Genomic DNA, 16,823 nt, shown 5'->3' on the forward strand with positions numbered 1-16,823 from the left:
ATGTTATTACTACCATCTCCAACCTTTACTGATGTAAAATGTGGTACTTCTCCCATGAAAAAATAAATCTTTACATGTGCACCATGGTACCTTCTCTCTCCATCTGCATCCATGTGTATGAACCTTAAAACACTCTTCACTTGACCTGTCAGGAACATTTGACTGGGATTTGGATCTCTGTTCTTATTCAACTACCAATAACAAGGTGTTCTTGAAAGGTTTGATTTGAATTGTGAGATGATATACCTCAGCAGTAATCAAAGCAATTCCTAATAGAGAATTATTTACAATGTCTGTGTTTAAAATTGATGTGGGGTTGCAATAACAAAGCAACAGATAGCGCCACCTAGTTGGCTCTGAAAAGAAAAAAATACTGCTTCATGAAGCCTAAACAAGTGAGTGTGACTTGGAAGTGTCATCACACTAAAGTTTTCAGATGAAGAAAGCAATACTCTCGAAGATGGCGATTATATGAATGTAATTTAAATTACTTTGTACAATAGTCGCAGAAAGTCTGAGGTCAGGATTGATGGCAGGTGGTGAAAGTTCTTCTCCAAAGTTCAAGATAAATCATATACTTCGGACTCAGTGGGAAACTTAGCAGACGTAAAACTGCTCCTTAGATTCCAATTCGTAGAGAATTTACAGAACAAAACCATCTGGTTGTAGGGACCACTTAAAAGGTCACCAAATTTCCCCAATAACATCTAAGAATACTTCAGCTGTGGCCAACTATCATGGCTCTAGAAAGGAAATTTGGGGATTTCCCAAGACAACTGTCTCTATCTTACAATAGATTTCAGCATCATGGTCTCTTTCCATTCAGCACGATGTTTGACAGCAACACAAACTTGTTGTATCAAGTCAATCAAGTCAAATTTGGTCGGTATGTTTGAGTATCTTTCTTTTGTTCTAGGTTTGAATGATTGTGGTTGAATCAAAGTAGAACGTTTTGATTATTGATAAGTCTTCATCTCAAAGTTCATTTTAATGTCTACAGACTTTACAAAGATCCAAATCCCTCTTGTCAGAATATAAACATTGTTTGAAAAACATTAGGATGCAAACCATTCCCATTCCAAGAGCAACACCAGTAGCCAAAGATCCTCACCTATGTCAACCATATTTACCTTTATTGCAAAAGGATAAAAAGGTCACCTTGACGCTGGAGTTGCTTTTGGACACATCCACTCTCAAAAACATAACTGATACATTTCTGAGGAGGCTTTCTATGGGAAGTATGAAAACTTTCAATTGTGGCTGCACTAATGGATCTGAACAGCACAGGATGTAAGAATAACTTGTTGAGTTGAACATGTGGTGTATGGATCTGGAAAACAGAGGTCCTGAGGGGGCCCGATATGTGGTGATCAGGTGGAGGTGTGTTGAAAGGTTTTGTGACTTGAAACTTTATAGTGGAGAACCAGTTTCAAGGAGCCATGAAACCTCAATGAATTGGTGTGATGGAGATCTTTTTTTAATGGTTGCTGAAACTTTGCAAAGGCTCAGTAGTAGTCCAAAAAATTAACTTAAAGGGACCATTGACACATTTCTGATGCTCATGTCAACAATCACAAGTCACAGGAAAGAGACGTCTTGTGTCTTTGCTACAAATTAGGAAAGAACCATCCTTGTCCACATCATTTAATGGTAGATTGAAGTCTGTAGGCAGCCAATTCTGTCTGAAACAAGGAGGATAGTAGATAAAAGAATGCATATTCCAGTCTCCTTGAATTGAGAGAGGAAAGCTTTGACAATTTTCGAGCTTCCTCATGTGAAAGCAAGTCAGGTTAAATCGTATCAAGATTTATTGAATTCATTGTAGTCATTCTAAGATGGAGGCTGATAGGGTCAGCCATATGTCTTTAGTGGTTTTCCTCAGCACTTAAATAAAGATGGAAAACTTAACCTTCCTTTACTTCAGTCAGGACTGTGAGCCGACAGGTGGAGTAAAAAAAATCAAAGCCAAGAGAGAGCTGCCCCGACAAGAATTGGCTGTTAATAAGAAAATAAATGAGTAAATATCCCAGTCAAGTCTTAGGCTATGAAACTGAGTTACAATAAATCCATGTGAATCAAGCCCTGACTTTTGCTTAATTCATGATGGCAAAAAGAATGGCTTTGGAAAAAGAAAAAAAGGAAACAAAATCAGCAGGACTGTGGCGGTAAAAGCAGCTACGATGCCCTTTGAGTTGAAAGGAAATGATGGAAATGTTGGCAAGAGACGTCTAAATTTTGACAGGTGGAAGATTTATAATTTGTGGATGCAGCAGCTGCTTTATGCCTCCGACCTTCATGGCGAATGCTTAAGTTCTCAACCTCGAGACTCTGTGTCTGCAAGGAATGATGATTCAGCCTTCATTGACTCGTAGCCCAATTTCAAAATTTGACAAACACAGATTCTCGGGCAAATCAGGAAAGAGTAAAGAAACTGGATGCTCTGCTGCTTGCACCTACTGAGGAACACAGGCTGAGAAAGAAAAAATGGGGATGAGAAGTAACAGGACTGACTGAAACCGGAGGGGAACAGAGTAGCACAAAAGTAAAGAGGCAAAGAAAAACATGATGAGTACACACTTATCTGCATACAGTTTAACAAACACACATTTTGCTGGTTTGCATGGTGGACTGACACACCTCTTTCTGAGTCATACTTGAGCAGAATGGACCGACTGAAATGGGGATTTGAATGTTGATTCAAGCGGCGGGAGTGAAGGCGAGAACACAAAGTACAGCTGATGGAAGCTAGTTAACAGCTTAATGAGCTTTTAATTAAAATGCCTTATTAAGGAGATTTGAAACCCAGATATAACTTCAATATTTTAAGATAAGATAAATGCCCAAAATTTCCATTCCTATTCATGAATTCCAACAGACAGCGAAAGGTTTATCACAGAAAGGAAAAAGATACCGTTAAAATGTAAATGGTGAAAAGGTATTTAAAAAAAAGAAATGTATACAGTATACATAATAAAATATGTTATAAAGAGAAAATACCTTATTTTTGTATACTGTATAACCAAAACACTAGTTACCACATATTTATATTTTACAATTTATACAATAAGAGAAAAGGGCAAAATAGATAAAATAAGATAAGATAAAATACATGAGAAATCTAAATTAGTGAAAAAAACTACTTGTTAAAAAAAATCTAAACATTGGAGAAAACTAATAATCTAAACCAAAAAAGACGCATCATGCCTGTTTAAGCAAGCAACTGTGCTGACGTCTTGACTTTATTGAACACAAGTAATCTAACGTTAATGTGTGAAATATTTGCAGATTATGTTACGTTCTACTAATTTTCTCAAATAAATATATAAGGTGTGTTTGATTTTCCCCTCATGCAATTTGAGTTGCCATCAGTCTTTGTAATGAATTCTTAAAAAAAAAAAAAATCGATTTAATTGAGCACTACAATATAGAATGTCTGCATTACTTAAATATGCTTTATTCTTTGTTAAAAAATGTGTAGGGATTTGTTAGATAAACACAAAGAGCAGTGGCTCCAAAACCTTTATTTATTTCCCCCCAAATCAAAAAAATCATGGTCCCATAACAAAAAAAAAGCAAAATATTAAAAGAAAGTCAAGACAAACATACAAAACTTCCAAGCTTTTCTATCCGTGTTGAGAAATAATGTGTTGTAAAATAAGAAAATAAAGCTTGTTGGTCCTCCAACTGTTTTCTTCAGTTGCCACGCAACATCAAAGACGAAACATCAACGGATTTGTTTAACCCCTTTTAGTGACACGGAGATTTGCGGCTTACTAACAGGCCTTAAGCTAATGCAATGTACATTCTCTGTGTGGTAGGCCGATGTGTTCCCAACCCCATTGGCTCAAAATGTAAATAGTGAAACCTAGTGGAATATTAACAGTCGCTTTGATGGATATAGGAAGGTTGGCAGCAACTGTTGTACTTAGACGTTCATTCTCCTACGTACTTGGAACTGGTAGCAAATGGGACTGGTAGCAAATGCCATGTAGATGGATTGCAACATCGCAACCTCGACCACATACCACTGCTACCATTCTGCAGTCACCAGCACTCTACATAGATCAGAGTAGGTTTCCAAGACTTCGAAACGTAAACCTTGTTTTTGGAAGAGCACATAATTATGGACTACTTACAAATGTTGGTCTTCCTCTCCAAGATGCAGTAAGTCCCTTTATAAAGTTATACTCCGTCACAAATCTCAGCGAACGAGAGGTTATGAGAGCAGAGTCAATTATGACATAATAATGGCTTTACTCCTCCTTCAGCCAGCTGTTATCACGCCTGCTTTGTTTATACAACGAGTTCCTTGGAGGTGGAGACTTCTGGGATAGATAACGCTGTGTGACCATCCTTGATGCGGAGTGGGCGTGGTTGTGGTAAACAAGATTTCATGAAAAGAGAGTTTTGTACAAACACATACTGAGGATACAATAGAGGTCCAAGATATTTTTAAGACAAACTTAGATCAACACATTTGTTGCCCTTTACCGTCTTCACAAGAGGGTAAACAAAAACAGAAACTTTCACTAATTCTTTCTAACAGACAGAGAGAGTACCACCATATCTTTGACGATAAAACTGTAAAATGTTCATTGTTCTTTCCTCGCATGGATTAGATGCATATTAAAGCCGTACATAAACTCTATTGCTATGGAAACAGCCTTGGCAACTCAACACATGTTTCTCACATCAGGCATCCCAGAAGTGACCTTTGCACACAACAAGAACCCACTGCTGAGAGAAGCGTGCTGCGACGTTGCTTAATAACAACTTGCACTGCTGCAAGCTTTGTGCCCAGTCTTTACAAGTTAATCTGTCATTAGGTCCAGATTGGCCTCTGAACAAAGGACGGACACAGTTTGTGCTGAAACATGGTCGGCTCTGTACGGTTTTTAAATACGAGACAACCTTCTGCAGCCTTCAAGGTGAACACCCACGCACTGAAACAAATGCATTAACAAGGGTTGCAGTGTTTCAGGTGGATTTTAACAGGATTAAGGCTTCATAAAACACAATCATTAACTACGGTGAGACATTAAGCAGGTACAAGCAGACCTAGAAAAATAATCAAACAAACAAAGTCATTTATTTTACTATGAAAATTGAATGTGTTCTTCTTTGCCAAACAGTTATTGTAAGTTACAACTCTCGGGCCATTAGAGGTTGAGTTAACTTTAGGGAAATTAACATAATTTGGCAGAGGATGTCCTTTTAATCAAGCACAAACTCATAAAACCTAATTTTCTTGATTAAGTTTCCGGTGTATGATGCCCTTTAAAGGAGGCAGGTGGTCTTTTTCAGATGAGGTTCAGCTGATATGCTCATTCAAGATGGCATATTTGTTTTTATGTAGTTGGGTTTTTGTAAAGCATCTTAACACAAGTCCAGTGAAGCTGTATTGGAATTACAAATACAGTGGAATGAAAAAGTTTGGGCACCCCTGTACATTTTCATGATTTTCCTTTATAAATCATTGGTTGTTTGGATAAAAAATTCCAGTTAAATATATCTTATAGGAGACAAACACAGTGATATTTGAGAAGTGAAATAAAGTTTATATGATTTACAGAAAGTGTGCAAGAATTATTCAAACAAAATTAGGCATGTGCATAAATGTAGGCACTCTTATATCGTATTGATTTTAATAACTTTAGCACTAATTACTGGAACTCAAAATTGGTTTGGTAACCTCAGTGACCCTTGACCTCCATACACAGGTGAGTCCAATCATGAGAAAGGGTATTTAAGGAGGCCAATTGTAAGTGTTTCTCCTCTTTGTATCTTCTCTGAAGAGTGGCAACATGGGAGCCTCAAAACAACTCTCAAATGACCTGAAAACAATGATTGTTCAACATCATGGTTTAGGGGAAGGATATAGAAAGCTATCTCAGAGATTTAGGCTCTCAGTTTAAACTGTGAGGAACATTGTGAGGAAATGGAAGACCACAGGCACAGTTCTAGTTAAGGCCCGGAGTGGCAGACCAAGGAAAATCTCAGATAAACAGAGGCGCAGGATGGTGAGAACAGTCACAGTCAACCCACAGACCAGCTCCAAAGACCTGCAACATCAACTTGCTGCAGATGGTGTCACTGTGCATCGTTCAACTGTTCAGCGCAGTTTAAACAAGGAGATGCTTTATGGAAGAGTAATGCGGAAAAAGCCTTTTCTCTGCACATGCCACAAACGGGGCCAAATTTGGTGGTGGTTCCATCATGCTGTGGGGTTGTGTGGCCAGTGCAGGGACGGGGAATCTTGTTAAAGTTGAGGGGCGCATGGATTCCTCTCAATATCAGCAGATTCTGGAGAACAATGTCCAGGAATCAGTAACAAAGTTGAAGTTGCGCCGGGGCTGGATCTTTCAACAAGACAATGATCCCAAACACTGCTCAAAATCTACTAAGGCGTTCATGCAGAGGAAGAAATATATTGCTTTGGAATGGCCATCTCAGACCCCAGACCTGAATATTATTGAAAATGTATGGTGTGATTTAAAGCGGCGGTCCATGCTCGGAAACCATCAAAACTGACTGAACTGGAGAGGATCTGTAAAGAAGAATGGTCCAAAATACCTTCCACCAGAATCCAGACCCTAATTGGAAACTATACACACTTTCTGTAAATCATATAAACTTTATTTCACTTCTCAAATATCACCATGTTTGTCTCCTATAAGATATATTTAACTGGATTTTTTTTATCCAAACAACCAATGATTTATAAAGGAAAATCATGAAAATGTACAGGGGTGCCCAAACTTTTTCATAACACTGTAAATATTTAATAGGAAAATATCCTTATCCTCTCCAAAGTGTTATTTGATGAATCCATGCTCGCAGAATGGCCGCCTTGTAGATTGGTCATTTTTTTTTATTGCTTATTTTATTTTATTCTTTTATTATGTACTGACACCACAAAAAGCATATGCTGCGTGCAACACTAGCAATTCAAGTTTCTGATTCTGATTCCGACTTAAACAGTGAATAAGCGAAACACTTTTGAGTTAAAAATATACTTCGGAGGGTGGCGATTAATTTCAAAGTAATCCATTTCTTTTTTGGAGTTGTAGGCAAAATGATATGTCTATGCTAATGCTCACCAGTCTTCGTCCAAAACTAAACACTTTAAAACATCCAAATACCTTCGTACTTTTCATCTGTATATTCACTAGAAATTGTCATTTTGTAAACGACAATATTTTTGAATTGATATGGCCATACCTATGTTAAAAACTAATATTATTGTTTCAATTACTCATCAACCTCAACTGAGCATTTTGCTGTTGTTACTCTTTAATATTTGTCTTTTCTATCCAAGGACCCTAAATCAACAACCCTTGTGACATTATCTCCAGGTCACAAATCAATGTTTACTGCTCAAAAGCACTTCAACACAGTCATTAGAAGCAGTTGATGAAAACTGTCTTCATCTGACTACATGTGATGGTTAAAATTAATATTATTTAAGTTGTTAAAGTATATAAAAATAATACAAAAGACAAATATTAACTGTGACTGTGTAACTTAATAACAACCTGAAAAAATGCCTTTCTTCGATCCTCTAAACAAACCTAAATTCCGCGCCGATATATTCATAATGCTGTCCTGCTGTCTGAGATGTGGAGGTGCAGTGGACAGTGGATGAGTCGCGGACGGCGTGGAAGTGCTGAGAGAGACAAAGCCACCACAAAGAGGAAAAGAAATAGCATGTCCAGCGGACTGAGGACTGATGGGAGGGAGGCAGGAGGGCGGGCGCGCGGGATGGGGCCCTACCTCCCGTGATCATTGAAATCAGAACCTTGGCCACCAATGCTGGGTGGTGGTGGTCGGTGGCGGTGGTGGAGTTTGAGGGAAAGAACAAACATGCTGGAAACTCTGTACCTTTCAATGTGCCGTCAGAGAGGGCCCAACTCACCCCTGGAACCATTAAATCTAGAGGAATGAGACGTTGTTAGTCAGTGGGAAGCAGCAGAAGAGAGCACAAGGACGGAAGTTGGAATCAGAGAGTCAAAGAGAGTGAAAGTGGGAAAGAGGGATGGAGTAAGGCTAGAAGGAAGCGGTGAAAGTTAAAGCTGGTTATGAGCTCATGTGTATTCGTCTTTCCAGTAATTCTGAGTCCAGTTCTTTTTAGGGTATTTGTTTTCATACCGTTGTAGAAAAGCCAAAACGAAAGTTGGAAAAGAAAAGGGAGGAGTTTTGCACAGAGTTTATAGTCCCACGGGTACTGATCCGCCTACCTGATCAAACTATCTAACTTGTGTATCGCAACGTCAGCGCTATAGTGTCTTTTGTGTGCGAGGTTTTGAGTGCAGGTACTTGGTAGATGCCTCCTGAAAAATTTCATCTAAATTCCATTAAATATAAACGTTCCAAAAGAAATGAAAGTCCACTGCTCCTGACTAGACCAAGAAGTTAAAAATCCCACTAAGATAAAATCTTATCCCATAAAACCCAGATTTGTTTTATTTGTTAGTGCAGGAGCTAGTGGAGGAATTTAAAACACCTCAAAAACGCCAACAAATCCTATACAGCCGTTGGGCAGGGCAACACAGACGTACTATCTGCGCCGATGGTTCCTACAACAAGTGGGCGGCTCTATCAGAGTTCCTGCAGAACTAATGGGAAAAGTCTCTCTATTTAAACTGAATCTACTCCTGCCCCCACGGCTGTACCTACACACATGCAGAAGAGGGGAAGGGAGGGGGTGTTTATATTGTCCATAATATCTATTAACTCCCCCTCCCTCTAGCTCTGTGTACCCACCGACATGCAAGTGCTGTCCGTCAGCACTCACTGAGCATGCTCAAAGATGTCTACGGTAGACCAGTCAAAAAAGGAGCGTGGGGGGGGGCGTTTGGAGGAATCCCAAATAAAGTGGTCAATCGATCTCACACTGCACACAGATTGATCGGGAGGGCTTGTCTAAAAATACAGCTTGATCAATTTTACGCTAGATTTCAGGAGAAGCCTTAATCCATCTGCAGTGTCAGGAGAGTTGACCGCCACACTGCAACTAAAGACAGCAGTGTGGTCTGGGGATTTGGGGAGACGTTCTACCGCAGAGTAGCGACTACTGTCGGTTCTAAATCACTATTTCCGTTCCTCTAAAGTCGGCCAAACCAACTTAAAAGGCAAAAGAAAAGATAAAATAAAGGCTCAGGCTCAAATCAAGCAGGACTCAGAAAGATGTGGAAAGACTACCGACCAGCCAGCTCCTTCTCCTTACTCCTTCTCTTTTTCTCCATGCGTTTCTGTCTCTTCTCCTCCCTGCGTTTGGCCTCCTCGGCCTCCTGGTGGCGCCGGCACTTGTGGAAGTTCTCCACCACCACCCCCACGAACATGTTGAGCACAAAGAAGGCGACGATCAGCAGGAAGGAGATGAAGTAGAGCAGCATCCACGGGTTGTAGTTCATTTTTGGCTGAAACACACACGACAGATGGCGGTTGGCAAATCTCGACAATTGGATGGAGATATATTCTTATTAAAAAAGTGATATTTTTCAAAATAGCAGTTTCATAAAAAAAACACACAAAAAAACAAAAAACTTTAAGTTTAGTTAAATTTCATGTATTTAGAAGAAGTTATTCCAGATCAGAACTGGGGTTGATACAGCTAGTGATGTTCTTGTGAAGCTCAGTCAAGGGTCTTCAAAATGATAGAAAAGCTTTATTTATTATCACACAAAGTTCCATCTAGTTGCCTCTGAATATAAGGATACTACTTCAAAAAGTTCAAGAACCCATCATTTGGCTGGCATTTTAAAAGGCTCTGCCAGATGCACACCAATTTGAAGATGTAAATACTGCATATTTTTGCATATAGAACTAGAGGGCAGACAGTCTATGCAATGCACTAAAAATGTATCTTGGAATAAACTCTTTTCTTCTAAAGTCCTCTCCTGATACTTTGTTCTATCTATCTATCTATCTATTTCTCAAATAAAACACCCTCTTAAATTTCCCAATTTCTGGTGACACATTTCGTGTCATGTTTCCTGGTGGCTACATTTTATTTTGTTGACTTATTTGCAGTTTTTGATGCATTTTGTGTGCCCCCCCCACCGCTCCCTTGACAGTGGCAGGTGCTTGCAGCTAGACTTATTAATTGGCTGTTTTCCCTTCTCTTTCCCTCGCTTCTGTAGATTTTTCTATTTCCCTGTCTGATCTTTTTGTTCCTCATGTGAGTTTTTTGTCTGTTTTCAGTGCCATCTGAGTAAGTTCCATGCTTGTCTTAATTGTCTTTCTTTTGTTTTTGCCCATATGCATTTAGTTCTGTTGTTTTCATTTTGGATTATTGTTTGATTGAGGGACGAACTTCGTTTGACAGTTTGCACTTCTGGGTTTAAGTAACTTTCTCCTCCCAAGAAGAAATAACTTGTTCTAAAAATATTGGGGGGAAAAAATGAATAACCACATTGGTTCCAGAGTATACAAATATGTTAAAATAGCTACAACAATGGACAATAGATACACGATGTCTATGGATGTGACAGTTGAGAAAATCTCCCAAAATAAGTGAACAACAATGGATAAAATCAAATGCTGAAATAAATGGGAGAGGCTGAAAAACAGCAGGAGATGATCCATCCTAAATCAGAGAATAGAATAAACAAGCGTCTAGGTTGGCAAATATAAACTTGTGTCATTAATATTGACAATAGCCTCTTTATTTTAAAAAAACAAAACAATGAAAACATGTATTTGTAACTTGTTAAATCATGTTTGCTAATACAATTGAATCCATTTGTTTCAAATGTTGGTTCATGCCAGATTGCTTGAAGTATTCCTAAATTGACAACAATTCCTTCGGTTCATTAGCTTGTACGACACCATCAACAAAAATCAACCCACAACTCCCTGCCTTTCTGAAGATACCTGTTGATCAACTCCAACAGCGTCGAGTCCGTCGTACATAATGTCCACCCAGCCGTCTTTGGACGCCAGAACAAACAGAGACATCAGGGCCTGACAAGGAGATGAAAGCCAAAGTCATTATTGGGAAAAGTCGTTAAAATTTGCAGCAAATATTTATTCGAGCTTCATTTTTATGGTCTCGCACCTGTCCAAGGTTGTCGAAGTTGTACTTGTGTCTGACCCATTTGTAGCTGGCTTGCGAACAGTCAGATCTATTGGTGATGTTCCTCACGTCCTCTCCTTGACAGACAAAGAACTTCCCCTTGAAGAGCTGCAGAGAAAACAAATAAAAAAAGCTCCATAATTTACTCAACATGACCTTGAGCCTAAAAAATATTAGCTTTGGCTCGTGATATTTAATCTTTTATTTTTGGTATCACTTATGATTTTTTTTATTTTATTTAGGGGACATGATAATTCACAGTGTTCCCAGCAAATGATGTCAGTTATAACTCTAGCTTTATAACTTCCTTTAATTAAAGTATGTTTATATTTTGCTGGTTTAAAAATAGTCCCTAAAACTGAGAAGTTATTTATGTTTTTATCCACTGGTGCTCTTTGTTTAATTAGTTCTGCTGTGCGATAAAAATGAAACAAAGATTGACTATAAACTGTTTTTAATATCAATCTTCTGTCTTTTCTATTGTTTATGCAAGAACAATCATTGAATTAAATATTGATCATACATGCAGATTTTTATTCAAAATAATTGGAAGTTTAAAAGTTTAAATTTAGCCAACAAAAGGAATTTATTTTACAAGTTGAAGGCAAAAAAATAACACGTTTTCACCCAAATATCTGACTCTCCATTTCTCACCTGCACTCCCAGGATGCCAAAGATGATGAAGAAGGCGCAGCAGATCACAACGATGTTGCCGATGGGCTTCAGTGAAGACATCAAGGTTTCTACCACCAGTTTAAGCCCAGGGGCTCGACTGATCACACTGCAAAAATGTTGAAAACATCATTAATATGCCGCAGTCAATTCTGACGCCACTCCCAGATTCAAGATGCTTTTGGCCATTTCATTACACTCTAACTAAACCCTCAGAATACACATGTTTCATGTAGAAGCATTAAACTTTGCTCACTAAAAAATAAATTGACTGCTTTCCAAAAAAACTTTTTGATGTCATTCCCCTGAACCTGTCTTTTGTTACTGTCAAATAAATACCCAATTAGGGAGGAGACAGTCTGACAAGGACAACAAAGAGTCTGTAGATCACTTAGTTTTGCACTTTACCTGAACTTACATGTACATAAAAACACCATTACCAGCAAGCGTCACCTCGGTCACGTCAATCCTGGAGAGTTGGCTCTGTCCTTGTTTAAACTTTTTTTGTATGTTAAAATATTTGTTTCCTTTGTTTCCATTTTTACTGTTGGTAGAATTGATGATTTACAATGAGTCTGTTTCTATTTCCCTTTTATATTCCCTTTCTAATAGTTATCAAGCTCCTTCGCCTTCTTTAGCAAAATGAAGATTAAAAAGATTAAAAACAAATTCCCTTTCCTCCAGGATTGGTGAACACATATGTATGTTTAGATATAATCCCTCAGAATCAAATCTTGCATGAGTTGATACAGAGAATGATGTGGAATGAGTCGACGTGTCAACTGGTTGTTCTTTGTGGACCTGCTTTACTATGAACGGTATGTTTCCAACCCTCCCGCACACCTGGTTGAGTGACAGTTCTGTCAATAGCACATTAAAAGAGGGGCCATGAGCTAATAAGGAGCCGGGACTCAACAAGGCCACTGATCAATAGCCCTGATCAGAGAATAATGAGCCGAAAGCTCCCCTCCATCGGTTTGTACCTGGAGAGCTGTTGTGATCTGCAGTACTGTGTCTGACCCCTGGGGAGCAGGAGTACGCAGAGACTGTGAGGGTCTCCTAAGCGAAGAGATGGTAAAACATATTCATTGTGAGATGATGTTTTTTCTACGAAATGTATTATTAAAAATTATTTTAAATCAGTATTTGAAATGCAGCTTAGGGTGATGATTCATTATGAAACCTGTGTGTGAGTCTGAACACTGCAGTGAGCTGGAAGCCTGTCCAGAGTGAGCCCCTCTTCATCTCCGGCATAATTATGGATGGTTATGGGCTGCAGCCTCCTGTGACCCAGTTTAGGATCAGCGGAGTAAAAAACCTCGAGAGGACAGTCGTTTAACATTTATCGCAGAATCGTCTGCAAAATCCCTGCTCGCGATGTCACGATGCCTTGAACAAACATGACGTGTTCTCACAAAGACCTGTCCCCTGGACATGGTGTCAAAATCAATCATGCATGGAGCTCACATTTTAAACAGAGTCCAAGTTTGAAGAGAGCTCTTTTTCCTGATGCAACAGTTGGAAAAACTTCCAGCCTCTCTTTCTACTATTTCAGCCTGATACACTCATATGTGTATTTTAAAATTGTACCGCTCTGGAGAGTCCGCCATGAAGCATTTGTATTTGGGTGATGAGGTCTCATGAAACAGCTGACGAGGGTTCATGATAGAGTCTCTTGGTGCAACTGGATGGTACTCCCCGTTTTCTGATCTTTGGCTTTGATCTACTTATTTAATGAATCCTGGCATCACTTTCAAACTGAGAGAGCCATCTGGTGGCCTTTTTAAATGAAGACACTGTATCATGATGCCTCGTAAACCCATCACCAATACGTACCATATCCTGCACTGCCATCATTTAAAGATCAAAGGTTACAAGAAGCTTTATATAGTACAATTTTTCTCTCCCATCTGTCGTGATAGAAATATACACATTCCACTGGAGTCTCTCTGGAGTGTTAAAAAGTGCAGCACTGTCTCTAGCTCTACTTGTATAAGTGATAGTGATCAATATATGTTTTTCAGAAAATTCCCATGCAAATGAATAAAAAAGGCTTTCTATAGACCATTTGTGGCCAATTAAATTTCCAAATTTTAAACAGTGTCTGTTGAGAGGTCATCAAGCAACACAATAAAGGACTGAAATGTATAAAATCAAGTATTAAAATCAAGCTCAATATTCTAAAACTATAATAATCTTGAATTTAATGCTGCTTTTAAATATATATATATATATATATATATATATATATATTGTTATTTTATAAAATCTCTTTGAAATACGAAAGTAAAAAACCAAAGTTGACAAAAAAGTGCTAAAACCAAACTCTATAGGCCTATTTAGAGACTAGAAATAAATAAACACAAAAAAAAGTTGGTAGTTTCCAGATGATCTTTGACCTGATGAGGGCCACATAAATACAGTGAAAGGGCTGCATGTGGGTCCCGGGTGGCACTCTACCCAGGTCTGGTTTAGACAATATATCTATCTGCATTGGACTTACTGTCAAACTATTTATTCCCTTTTAAAAATAAAAGTTCAAGTTGGTTTCTTCTTGCCCAGTAAAAATGTCTCTATGTCTCTAACTTTTGGGTTGTGAGATTAACCGCCCAACAACAACGACGCCACAGAGGTTGTGCGATGATTACCATCATCCTCCTCCACTGGCTTTCCTTCTTTATGACTTCAAGCATCCTCTCAAGTAAATTGGCTGAATAATAGAGGGCAGGGATGGGGCAGGAGAGTCGGTTTACGAGGCTGTCAGGGACACATACTGCGACGGGCTCGCTTTAACAACATTTATTTGCATATGACACCAGGAGTGAGAGGAAGATAAGGAGTTCGGCAGAATATATGCCTGAGGAAACGAATTTCTTCTCATCTACCTTTGGCGCATAATTTGAAATGACTTCACAGCATGTGCTTGTTTTGTGTGTGTGTGTGTGTGCAGGGATGATGCCAGCTGCAAAGGAGAGGACAACAAGTAGGGCAGCAAGTGGCAGGCGTGCTCCCGCGGTGGGAAAGCTGCGAGTAATTAAGGGAGATTGGGACGAGATAAGACGAGAAATGGTGAATATCATTTTTTTTGTTTCAAAGTTGCTTCTTTACGCTGCTGAAATAATCTCTTTTTTTCTCTTCAGCTTTTTACCATCACTGCATTAGTGTCAATCAGAGATGTTAAACTAAAGAAATAAGAGTTGTTTTTTTTAAATGCATCACCACTAAACGTCATCGGAAACAGAGGTGACTGGGGTGAACCGTCAGCGTGAACTAACACATCTGTCCCGAGGTTCACCCGATCAACTGCATCGACGCCAGCAATGGTGCGACATGTAACGATCACGGCGAGAAGAAGGATGTTCTGGAGGGACGGTCGGGCAGCAGCTGGTTTATCGATAATAAGTAGGCGGTAAATTACATCAACCTGCCATTCGCTGACACCGAGCCTTAACTCCTCCTTTCTGAAAGGTTAAACTTCAGCCTCGGAGGCGTAGGTTTGATGAATGGATGGATGCAGGTGATGCATAGAGGAAGAACGCACCTGTGCTACACCGATGATCCGTCGAGAATGAAAGTGTTACTTATTACTTAATGCATAAATGTAGGGAGTGATTCATCTTCCAACCTGCTTGTTCACCTACAAATGTGTAAATCAATACATTTAAAGATTATTTTACTTTCAATCCTATATTCCAATTGTTACTTTTAGTTAAAACAAGATAAGATAATCCTTTATGAGTCCTACAATTGGGAGATTTGTGTTGTCACAGCAACAAAATATCAAATATACAGTGCAGCACTTTAAGAAAAATCATAATACGACAATAAAAACCAAAAATATAATGAAACAATAATACAAAATATGAATCTATATACAGTATACATAACAAAAAACGAAATAATAATTTAAAAAAAATTCAGCACCTTACTATGTTTCATTGATTACTCATCCTAAATCTGGGACAACACATTTGAGCAAGGAAAAAAAAAAAAGGTTCTTCTGTTGTTAATCCAAAAGTTGCAACAGTCGGAGAAAAGAGCTTCAGACTTTCTTCTTCCTAGAAACCACTTCTAGCTCGTCTGGGAAAAAGCAAGAAACCAACGTTTCCGAGTTCTCCTCCCTAAGGAAGCCATAGAAAAACGATTGTTTTCTTTTGGTCACAAATCAAAGTTGGCAACCATGGATGAGAGTAGAACGGACATGGATAGAAAAGGAAAACGTTCTCGACGATATATCCAAAGACCTCATGACTGAAGGTACTGTGTCGTACTGTTCTGCTCTCATGCTCCATCTTTTCTCTCAGTCATTAACAAAACCCCCAAACTCTTGAACTAGTCCATATGGTGAAGGATCTGCACACCGATGCAGGACAGGACAATAAGAATTCCATTGGTATCATTTGAATTTGTTGTGAATAACAGAGGAAACCATTTAGCAGGCTGCTGATTCAACCGTGTGAGGGACATTTGTTTTTCATTTAGGCCTCTTAGTACCAATTTAACATTAGTTTAAGTTAAGTTAAACCCACCTGAGTGTTGTGGCTGAGCATCCCTTCATGACTTCATCTTTTGATGGTACTTCCAGCCAAACAAGGCTACTTTATCTCGTGTGTTTTGCACATGAGAAAGACTTTAATCATCTCAATCAAATCTTGAACCTAGTTTTGATGGAATGCAAACCATGTTGTGTGTATTTGACAAATCGGGTCCAACCTAGTTCTAGTAAGGAGCCACTCATAAGTGAGATGGTGGATGTACATGTGATGACACGTTATAGCACCGACACACTTGACACCGCAGCATAAAAACAGCTGCTTAAGCAGCAAACCAAATATTTTGAACCCACAAGCAGATAAATGCCTGTGATTGATTATTTCTTAGAGTCATTGTCAGCAGTTGCGATGTCGCCAGTGCGGATGGTGCACTGTGCTGCCGGAGGGGGAAACACAAACAAGCTCATATTTAATTCAAACACTACGTGAGCACAAGTCTCCCACAATTGGACTGTGGTGACAACAAGCTTCTATTGAAACTGGCACAGAAGCGTTTCACATTGTGGATGACACAGCTGCAT

General features: G+C 38.9%; 1 protein-coding gene across 13 annotated transcripts in view; it reads right to left on the reverse strand.

Annotated features, from left to right (window-relative positions):
* cacna1g (calcium channel, voltage-dependent, T type, alpha 1G subunit) overlaps positions 1–16,823 on the reverse strand; it is a 192,043-nt gene that overhangs the window by 24,123 nt on the left and 151,097 nt on the right. For 7 of the 13 annotated variants that reach the window (XM_087784342.1, XM_087784337.1, XM_087784345.1 and 4 more), the window contains 5 exons: positions 11,732–11,858; positions 11,060–11,185; positions 10,876–10,965; positions 9,227–9,419; positions 7,882–7,932 (listed from right to left, as the gene is read on the reverse strand). In XM_087784342.1, the coding sequence (XP_087640468.1) occupies positions 7,882–7,932; positions 9,227–9,419; positions 10,876–10,965; positions 11,060–11,185; positions 11,732–11,858 (587 nt within the window). Of the gene's footprint in view, positions 1–7,881; positions 7,933–9,205; positions 9,420–10,875; positions 10,966–11,059; positions 11,186–11,731; positions 11,859–16,823 lie in introns of all 13 variants that reach the window. The other 6 variants (XM_087784348.1, XM_087784341.1, XM_087784340.1 and 3 more) reach the window with 2 other exon arrangements.

The sequence above is a fragment of the Callionymus lyra genome, chromosome 2 (assembly GCF_982586985.1).
Source record: "Callionymus lyra chromosome 2, fCalLyr1.hap1.1, whole genome shotgun sequence".
NCBI lineage: Eukaryota > Metazoa > Chordata > Actinopteri > Syngnathiformes > Callionymidae > Callionymus > Callionymus lyra.